This window comes from Camelus bactrianus, chromosome 22 (assembly GCF_048773025.1).
Source record: "Camelus bactrianus isolate YW-2024 breed Bactrian camel chromosome 22, ASM4877302v1, whole genome shotgun sequence".
Taxonomy (NCBI): Eukaryota; Metazoa; Chordata; class Mammalia; order Artiodactyla; family Camelidae; genus Camelus; species Camelus bactrianus.
The window spans coordinates 6570390-6580604 of NC_133560.1; the positions used below are offsets into that span (position 1 = coordinate 6570390).

General features: G+C 51.6%; 1 protein-coding gene and 1 long non-coding RNA gene across 4 annotated transcripts in view; one reads left to right on the forward strand and one right to left on the reverse strand.

The window, feature by feature from the left end:
• Window positions 1-8279, forward strand: part of ADAMTS2 (ADAM metallopeptidase with thrombospondin type 1 motif 2) — a 205018-nt gene extending 196739 nt beyond the window's left edge. For all 3 annotated transcript variants that reach the window (XM_074350140.1, XM_074350139.1, XM_074350141.1), the window contains one exon: window positions 4711-8279. In XM_074350140.1, coding sequence (XP_074206241.1) covers window positions 4711-5180 — 470 coding nt within the window. In that variant the 3' untranslated portion in view covers window positions 5181-8279. The remainder of the gene's footprint in view (window positions 1-4710) is intronic.
• Window positions 741-2399, reverse strand: LOC141574633 (uncharacterized). Its single transcript, XR_012501526.1, has 2 exons — window positions 2137-2399; window positions 741-897 (listed from the first exon to the last, which is right to left on the reverse strand). It is a non-coding gene; the product is annotated as an uncharacterized LOC141574633 (long non-coding RNA).
• Window positions 8280-10215: the final 1936 nt, after the last annotated feature.

Consider the following 10215-nt stretch of genomic DNA (forward strand, 5'->3'; position numbering starts at 1 on the left):
CCCCTTCCTTTATGACAAGCTCGGGACAAAGTCTCATTTGGCATAAGCTTTGACATCTGCCTCCCACTGGCTCATTTCCCTCCAGCTCAGAGCTTCGCAGGCAGGAGGCTTTCCCTAGGATCTGAGAAATTAAACTTCAACTCTAAAATTAAGGGAACTGCAAATTTTTCTGTGTATTCAAGATTAGGGTCCCCTTTATTTACCTCACAAGTTTTCCATGAATGGCAGTAGTATGAAGTTTCCTTCTAGAATAAACTTTAAGTTAAAAAGGAGTTCATTTAAAGGAGGAAACCACTCAGCAAATAATAACACCGGCAGGATTCGGATTTGGCCAAGATTGTGGGAGTGGCACCCGAGTGACTTCAACTTACAAAAAATGGGTTTCGTCTCCCCAGTTTGCTGTTCACTTGAAGGCGGTAGGTCCTCCTGGTTCGTGGCTGCTGGAAATGACTGAAGACCAATTATTAGAAAACCAAGGTGATCATTTTGGGAGAGACCCTTGGTCAGGCAGTGCCTCAGGGCAGGTGTGTTGCTCAGCCTTCTGGTATAATTTGCATCTCTCTCTGCTAATTCATACTACTTAAAGATACACAGCCTTTTAAGAGTGATTGGTAACAATTATTTTGAAATTTTTTGAGGCTGATACTAGCATAGCCAAGCTCTTGGCCAGTGGCTTTCTCAGTTATCTATTCATCCTGGCGACTGAGGGGAAGGAAAAAAAAAACGCATAACCTAAAAGCTGAGAATTATGTTTTATTCGGTGGACATTCTGAGGACTTCAAGCGCGAGAGGCAGCCCTCAGGTCGCTCTAGGAGACCGCCCCACAGATGTCAAGGAGGAGCCGGGAAACAGGAGTTTTCACAACAAAGACCAGGCAGTCGGAACATCAAACGATTGCTGTTAGTGAAAAAAAACAAAACCTGATATTGCAAGTTAAGGAATTCAGTGGCTTTTCTGTGCATGGGAAGAGTCAGGAGTCTGGGCTCATTGGAGTCTTTCCTTTGATGCACTTAGCTCTCCAGGGCCCACACCCTGCTGGTTCCCACCCTGAGTCTCCCCAGGGTGCACCATTGCGGGTGGCTGCAGTGTCCTTTGCTTACTGATCTGGCAGGCAGTATTTTTTCATTCGCAATTCATTGACTTATTGTACTTTTTTAAAACATAAAGCAGTGCAGCCCACTGTTCACAGGAAATCAGACACGAAATTCACTCTGTGAGCCGGGTGGAAGGGGGCCCTGGAGCAGGGGCGCGGCCCCGGGGCTGTGCTCTGCCTGCCTCCGGTCCCATTCATCCACGTGCTCGGCCACAGTTGCCGGGCACTCGTGGTCTCAAGCTCTGATCCAGGACCTGGGGACACGCCTGCGCACCTGACCAGAGGTGGGCAAACTTTTCCTCTAAAGGGCTAAATATTTCAGGTGTTGAAGGTCATGTATATGGTCTCTGTTCTGCCCTTGTCGCAGGAGGGCAGCCGTAGGTGATGAATGAATGGCCTGGCTGCTCCAACAGAACCTTATTTACAAAACCAGGCGGAGGGACCGACGTGTCCCATGGGCGTAGCGGGCAGGCCCCTACCCTAGATATGATGCCTGCTTCTCAGGACCCCAGCCTGGCGGGAGACCTGTGAGGGGGGTGCTTAACGCCAGTCTTGTCATCCATGTGGAGGAGGAGGCACAGGTGACGGGAGAAGGTGTCTGTGGGGCAGGGGCGGCCCCGGTCCCAGCAGCCCGGCCGGGCCTAGCTCCTTGTCGAGGGCTGTGCCTCTGGCCTCCCCGCCCCAGCTGATGGCCAAAGCCTGCGGGGAAACGCTGCACCTGGCACTGTCTAAGCCCCCTGGGGTCTGCCTGAGGGCTGTCACGGGTGGTCTGCACACGCTCACCTCAGTGACTGCCGGGGGAGGGGCACCAGCTTCTAACGGGACTGCTCTGATGTCATCTGCCTTGGATATCGGACGTCTGTGTAAACTTTTATCCATGGCTTTAAAACCCTGAAAGCCACATCTCAAGATCTTCCAGTATGATTTCTGGAATCAGCTCTCAACACACGTCCCTCTGCTTTAGCTCCCGACACGTAGGCCTGTTTCTCTGTCTCAAAGTTAGGAAGACCAGGGCTTTTCCTGAACAGCCAATCTGTGCTTACCTCTTCATGGCGCAGATCCTGCCTCTGGGTATGTTTCCTCCGTACTCTGGCCACTTAGAAGCTCCGAGCCAAGGTCAGGTCGCCCTCTGATGGTCCGTGCCTCTGAGTATTCTCCTTGCCGGGAGCATTGCTATTCTAAAATCCATAATTTCCTTGTTTTGGACTTGCTCGGTCATTCACATTTGTCTTTTTTACATTGATACATTTATGCATTCTCTTGATTCACTGTTCTAGGCTCTGAGATAGAGGGGTGTCCAAAGACAGCTCAGGGCTCTGCCCTTGGTGTCTTTCAGGATAATGAAAAAGTCAAGCATTAGTCACCTTATCTGACAGTTAAATGTGCACTTGCCAACTGGGATGGAGTGCTGGGAAGGGGAGACCCATGGCACCATGAGACCACATACTAGTGGGATTTAACCTCCAAGGGAGGTCTGGCGATGCTTGCCTGAGGACGATGTGTTTTAGCCAAGCCTAGGGGATGAGGGAAGAGAGGACAGCTGGAGGAAGAGGGGAGGTGCAGTATGTGCAAAGGCCCTGTGGCCAGAGGGAGCACACTGCAGAGCAGGGTGATCGAGGCCTGAGTGAGGCTGGAGAGGTCAAGGGGACAGGTCCTCACCCTGAAAACAACCAGGGGCAATGCAAGGGCTTCAGTCTGGACAGTGATGTGGTCACATCGCCAGCCGAAGAACATCATTCTGACTGGAGCAGGTTAGCTAGACGAGGAGGAGGAGGAATGGAGATGGGTGGGCAGAAAGGAGGCTCTTACCACATGCAGCAGAGAAGCAAGGCAGCTTGGCCTCATGGAGGCAGCAGAGAGGGGAACGTGGATACATCTGAGAGCACTGAGGGGGAAATACTAATGGACTTGGAGGTGACCAGTCAGCGGATGCCTGGGGTCCAGCTTGTGCACGTGAAAGGCCATTCTCTGAGATGGGTAGTCCCAGCAGAGGCCATGGGCTTGGGCTGGACGTGTGGAATCCACTTTGGGGACCACAGGGTTTGAAGGATGTTCAGGAGGCAGTTGTATCCAAGAATCTGACGTTCCAGGAGTTTGAGGCTGGTCCAATTCAGTGTGTCTCCAGCCTGTAAGGGGAAATTACAAGCTGGAGCAATGCCGAGGGCAGACATCAGAACCATTGGCCCAGAATGGGAGGGGGCCTGCTTGTCAGCTCTTGTAGGAAGTTTCAGTGAGCCTGCATCACATCACATGTAGAGGTGGGAAGTGCCGTGTGTCGGTGCAGAGTAACTGTGTCAGATGTGGTCCCCGTCAGTGGCTGCCCTGCCCTTCCTTCCTTCCTTCCCACCTTCCCTCTTCCCTTCCTTCCAGTAGGAGATGAGGTCAACCAGGGAGACTGAGGGGAAGGAGGGCACAGAAGAGGGTTACATGGGAGAAGTTTGAAACGTCCATTATAAAGAACGGAGAGTGGCTGAGCAGAGAGACACGGCTGGAGGGTGGAGCCCCCTGAGGTCAGTGATCAGGAAGCTGTCATGGATCCAGCATCCCCTGTTATATTGTGATATGGCTTATTTTATGTTGAACGAATTTTTGTAAATCATCCCAATGTTTGTGTTGGGTGTGAGATGAGGGGGTAGCAGAAAGGGAAGGGGTGGAAATTTGGGAAGAAGAGAGTGAGAACAAGAGGTGTTGGTGGGTGGGATTAACACAGCTGCAGACAGAGCTGGAGCCAGACCCGGGGAAGCCGGCCGTGGGGAAAGAGACGGCCAGCAGTGGGCTCTGCAGGGAGCCCGGACTCCCCGTGCCAGCTAGACCGTGGGTGACCAGGAACGAGATGGGGAGGATGTGCTGGGCAGATGGATTAGCCTCTGTGACGGCAGCAAGTTCTGGAGCACTTTGTTCAGGAAGTGACCAGAAGCTGCCTGTGGCAGGGCTGTGTGGTGGATGGACAAGTGGCAGGACGTGAGGCTGTCCGGTAAGTTGAGGCAAGTGGAAGAAATCCCAGACACATTTGGATAACTTTCAATTTCTCTTTAGGCACTTTTCCAAAACAAAGATCATCTGGGGAGTCTGGGTGAGGATGGGAGCAAAATGTGGGGCACGGTGAGGCCACAGCCGAGGCTCCGGGATTCGCCCTATCGGGTGTTAGGAACTGGTCCTCTTAGGTTTTGTTTTGTTATAGTTACTGTTACAGATGATTGTAGAGTCCAGCTGTGCCACAGAGTGTCATCAGGGTGACCACTGGGGTGTCCACTGTGAAGATCCGACAAAGCCCCGTTGTTTGGGATGACTTGGAATCACTCCCTAAGAACAGACAGGCTTCATTTCCGTCTCAAACTTGGAGAGATACTGAAAACTCTGGACTCAGCGGGGGCCTGCTTGGAGGAGGGGAGCATTGCTCACAGCTTGAGCGGCAGCACTCCGCGGCGGGGTCCCCAGATGCCGCCCCGCCCCAGGGCTGCTCTGCCATCTAAACCACACCGCCTTCCTGCGCGAGCTCGCTTGCCTCTCCTGTCTCTGGGCCCTTTCAGCGCCTCCTCCAGCAAACTGCTCCCTGTGGGGGAGCGAGGTCCCCCTTGTCTTGTCCTTTGGTTATTTGTCCCACTTTTCTCTTTCAGAGGGCCGCTGCCAAGGCGACAAGTCAATGTTCTGTAGGATGGAAGTCTTGTCTCGCTACTGCTCCATCCCAGGCTACAACAAGCTGTGCTGCAAGTCCTGCAGCCTGCACGACAACCTCACCGACGTGGACGGCGGAGCAGAGGCGCCGCCCGGGAAGCACAACGACATCGACGTGGACGTCGAGGCGCTCGCGCCCACCCTCCCAGCGCCCACCCTCATCGTGGAGGTGGAGCCTCCACCAGGCACACCCCTCAAGGTGCCCCTCAACGCCTCCAGCTCCAACGCCACCGAGGACCACCCGGAAACCAACGCTGTGGATGTGCCCTACAAAGTCCACGGCCTGGAGGACGAAGTCCAGCCACCCAACCTGATCCCCCGACGACCGAGCCCGTACGAAAAGACCAGAAACCAAAGAATCCAAGAGCTCATTGATGAGATGAGGAAGAGAGAGATGCTCGGAAAGTTCTAATAAAGTGGAAAGATAGCATCAATAGCATTTTTTTCCTTGCTTATAGAGATATTCCATGGGATGGCAACTCCGGTGCTGTGGAGATGAAGTCAGAATTCCCGGTTCCAAAAGGCTTTGCGAAAACAAAGAGGGAGAATGTTAAATATATATATGTATATATATGTATACACACACACACACACACACATATATATATGTGGTTGTGAGCAGGTGGCATCTAGGTTGGTACGTGTGCTTCCCAGCCCTGGAGTGTTCTGAGTCCTGTACCAGGGCTGGGTGTGGGGTGGAGGGGAACACAGAGGTTCGACAGTGCCCATCAGTGAGAGGAGGCAGGAGGGCTAGCTCAGAGAGAGAAGGCACTTGCCCTGAGTTTCTGAGCAGTGGTTGGGGATCTCCCTTCCTTTGTGGTGACAACCCCTGCTGGAGATGAGGGAAATTTCCAACCAGTCTCCAGACCGAGGCACAAGCCCCCTTGGTGACTCTTAGGAGAAACAGTGATGTATCTACTAAGTTAACCCGCCACTAAGATGAGCGCAGTGAAGTGGAGGCTGTGAGCCCCACCCAGGGCCTTGGAGGGCCGGGGTGAGTGTGATGGCCAGCAGGGGCCCGTGACCAGCCTGAGGGCCACGCCCCACCGTGAGAGCTGGCCCTTGCTGCCAGGCAGTGTGCTTTCTCAGTAGAAGGCTAGAAGTCTTCTTGTGAAAAGCCTCCATCTTAAAGATCAACTCAAAATATGTGACGGGGGTCTGGGCGCCTGCCGGGGTCTGAGCTGCCAGGCTGCAGCCTCCGGTCCCCAGGCGTGGCTGGGGGCGGTCTCGCGCACAAAGGACTTCAGGAACGCCATCCGATCCGTCTGGTGCTCTCGCGCTGCATTTGAGTATCTCAACCAAACCCGAGCTGTGAAGCTGCCCATTTCCTTCTGGGAAGGTGTCAGGAATGCTGTAACTGGGACTTGAGGATAGATGGAAACATGTTTTCTACTTGAGGAGAAGACAGCGGTGGGGCCGGGGCACGCCTAGGCTCTCCCAGGTCCCCTCTTCACTAACCCTGGTTCTGCTTGTCACCTCTGGCTGGCCTGGCCTCAGGCCCAGGGCTCCCCAAAGAGGCTCTCCCCTCCCCCAGGTGCACTGGAAGGATGAGGGAGGCATGCGTTCTGCTGGAGAGTCCAGTGAGGGGACAAGGCCTGCAACTCCCACTCTGGGGCAGGAGTGCTCCCAGCAGGGTGGGGCCTGTGGGGGTTCAGGTTTGCTCCTGAAGACCAGCTGCTTTGCTTGCAGGGCCCAGGCTTGCCAGCCCTGGGGAGGCCCCTCGAGTCCTGCCCCCACCTCCATCCCTTAGAAGTGCCAGCTGTGAAATGCCTGATTGGGCCTCCGATGGGAGGCCGAGGATGGAGGTGGGGAGAGGCTGCTTTATCCTTTGCTCTTTCCAAACTTTAATAACTTCTATCTTTAGCATCATGGTGCTTTGTGAGCCCGATGAGAATGAGAGAAATAGGAAGGGACTGGGGGGAGGGGGAATGGGAAGACAGCGGCTGATTTTTCACCTCTCCCTGCATTGGTATGTTCTGAACAAGCAGCTTAAACTTGCCAAAATTGCAAGACCTGGGCACATTAGCTCCTTAGCAGGGGCCTCCCTAATTCTGAAGCTTTTCGTGTCCAGGAAAGTTCTAGAGCTTTTGGATTCTCACCAGTCATAGATCTTAGAGAACTCTTTCTTGTTTCATTCCCCGTTCTGTGGAGGAGACTACCGAGGCTCAGGATAACACCCTGATGGCTACTTCTTGTTGAGTTTTGAGGTGCTAAGTACGTCTGTCTGTACCTGTGCGTGGGTGTGAGCGTGCCTCTGCGTGTGGTCTAAGGGACAGAGTAAGGGTGCAGGAAACAGTGCAGGGACATCTGGGGTGCTGCTGGGATGATGGCTCACCTCCCTGTCTCCCCGGCTCAGCCTGCCTCCCTCCTCTCTGCCGCCGTGGCCCCCACTTGCTCGTACGTGCCCCAGTGTCTCAGAGGACTTTGCTGGCTTCCAAGAACCAAACTGGAGAAAACATTTCTCAGTATCTCTCATGGTATCACTTCCTCAGCGAGATGTGGTGGGAAGCATTCCTGCAACCCCATCTCTCCCCATTAGGAAATGGGTCCACGGCTTTCCCTCATTGGTTGAACTCATGGCAGCTGGTGCTACTTACGGGCGGAAGGGCTGGACCGTGCTTGCTAGGGTCTGTCCTAGAATGTCAAGGAAGTTCCAGACTAATGTGAGTTGGTTTACCCAGCCTGGGGGCCACAGGATGGGAAGACTCCCTCCCCAGATTCCCACAAAGCCGGGCTGTGCGTCTTGGCGGCTGGAAGCCTTCGACGGGGGGCCCTAGGTGGAACCCTCCCAGGGCTCTTCTTGTGCTGCAGGAAGAAAGATGTCCTCTGGGAACTGTAGGTCAGCGTGGCCATGGCCCCACATGCCATACTCAGTGCCTTGGGCCATATATCCACAGAGATTCTAGGACCAGATGGTCCTCAGAGGTCTGTCTAAGAAGGCAGTGCTCACCACTCTGAGACACTGCAAATCTCTGCCGAGCTTGAGATAGCTGGAGAGCTGGCTTAGCAATAGGCCTGAGCTGCCAGCGGTGGCCGAGGGGCTCCTGCAGCCTGGGGGAGGCAGAGGACGTCTTGGGTGGAGGTTCCCTAACACCAGGTTGAGGCTCAGAGGTCCTCTCTGTCCGTGGCTCTGAAAGTCAGCCGAGGGGCCTGAGAGTCACTGCATGTCTGTGGGAGACTTGTGCTGGAGTTTTGGGACCTGGCTTTCTGATCTACTCCTTTTGGAAAACCCATGGAATTTCACATATAAGCCTTTTGTGTGTACTTTGTTTTTTGTTTGTTTGTTTGTTTGGAGTATACAAATGGTGCTCAATAGCCAAGTCTTTATCAGATGAAGCATTATGACTATGCACTCCTGTCTGCCAGGCAGCCCCACACCATGGTGCTGAACGCACATGACATTTTATCTTACTGATAACAGCAATCAACACACTTGTTTTTCTGTAGTCAAATTTGGCTTCTTGATTTTTATAACTTATTAAAGTCAAAATGTCTATGTTTTTGCACATCATACCTGTGTTTGTTTGTTACCTTGTCTACGTCTGTTCCCCCTCCCCACCCTGAACTTGGGCAGACAGAAGGATGTGCTGCCCTCGCAAAGCCAGGAGGTGTGGGGGGACACTGGTAAGCTGTGAGCCAAGGCTGCTCAGGGCAGGATCCCGAGACGGGCAAGAGGCACCCAGAGGCCTGATGCTTCTCCCATTTCCCATGGGGTCAGTCCTCCAGCCAACATGACATAGCCAGTAGCTCCTAAGTCACCCTGCAGGTCAAGGAGGAGGTGAAGACTCTGCAGACACCTCCTCCTCCCTCATTACCACCCCCCTTCTCTCCTCTAATTAGGGTTTCCAGGAAAAATTGCTAGATGCTGAGTTAAATTTGAAATTCAGTGAAATGCTCTTGGATCTTATAATATATATGTTGTAAGTACAGTTAATATGTACACTGATATACATGTATATGCATATATATATATATATATATGAATACAGTGGATCACTTTTGGTTTGCTACAGACATTGTTAAAAAAAAATAAAAAGCAAAGCTGCATAACTGGGATAAGATATTTGCAAATCGCTTATTTGACAAGAGACTTGATTACATACTATATAAAAACTGTCCAGTCTCAGCATTAAACAAACAAACAAACAAAAAACCCAAACTGGGCAAAGATTTGAATAGACACTTCACTAAAGAGAAATGGATGGCAAATAAGCACATGAAAAATAATCAAAATCATTAGGCTTTAGAGAAATGTTTTTTAAAACCACAATGAGATAATATTACCAACCTATTAGTGAGGTGGGAAGCCCCATGAAAATGACGGCAAGACTCTCAGGCAGGGCCACTACTCTCCTGCCAGCACCATCTGGTTCCCTCGCCCGGCAGCATTATCTCGCTTTTTGCCTCTGAAACAGCTTCTATGAGAGTGGAACTTACCCGTAAAATTCTATTGGTTCCCTGAGCTAGCTCCTGATTGGTCCATTTGTAGCATCTCATTTGCATGGAGCTCACTCCTGGTTCGTCCATTTCTATCACTATTGATTGGTCCATTTCTACAAAGCTCGTTCCTAAATAGACAACTTTGTTACATCTTATTTGCATATGATGTTTCAAAGTGTAGACTAGCAGCCTATAAAAGCCTGTGTAACCCTACAGACAGGGTCCAGAGTTTGGAGTGTTAACTCCTCTGGGCCTGCTGGCGTAATAAACCCGAGTTCTTCAACCCTGTGAATGCTGCTTGGTCTCTCACCCGGATCCAGGTTGCTGTCACCACTGAGCTGTAACACACTTTGCTGCAACATTAGCAGGATTAAAATGAAAAACAAACAAGCAAAACAAATACACCCTGACAATACCAAGTGCTGGTAAGGAAGTGGAGCAATGGGAACCCTCCTGCACTATTCCTGGTAATGCAAAAATGGAATGACTAGTCGACAGTTTGGTAGCCTCCTATTAAGTTAAATATTCACCTTCAACATGACCAAGCAATCCTATTCCCGGGAACTTACCCAATAAAAATTAACTCACTCTCCCTCTCTTTCTGTCTCTCTCTCTCTCTCTCTTTCACACACACACACACACAAATGGAAAAGGCTCTCTTTTCTGAAAGTCCTCACTTACAAGATCATGTGGCTTCTATTAATAGTTTCTTCAAAGCACTTCAGCTTTTTACTAACACACACCCACTCCGCTCAACACCCACTGCCCAGTTCCAAAACAACATCCACATTTTAGGCTTTCATTATGGCAGCGCCCAAATTCCAAGTACAAAAATCTGCATTAAGTTATCCATTGCTGCCTAACAAATCACCCCAAAACTTAGCAGGTCAGAACAACAGGCATTTACTAACCCCCAGTTTCTGAGGGTTAGGAATCCAGGAGTGGTTCACCTGGGTGTTTGTGGCTCAGTGTCTCACATGAGGCTGCAGGAAAGCTGATGGCTGTGG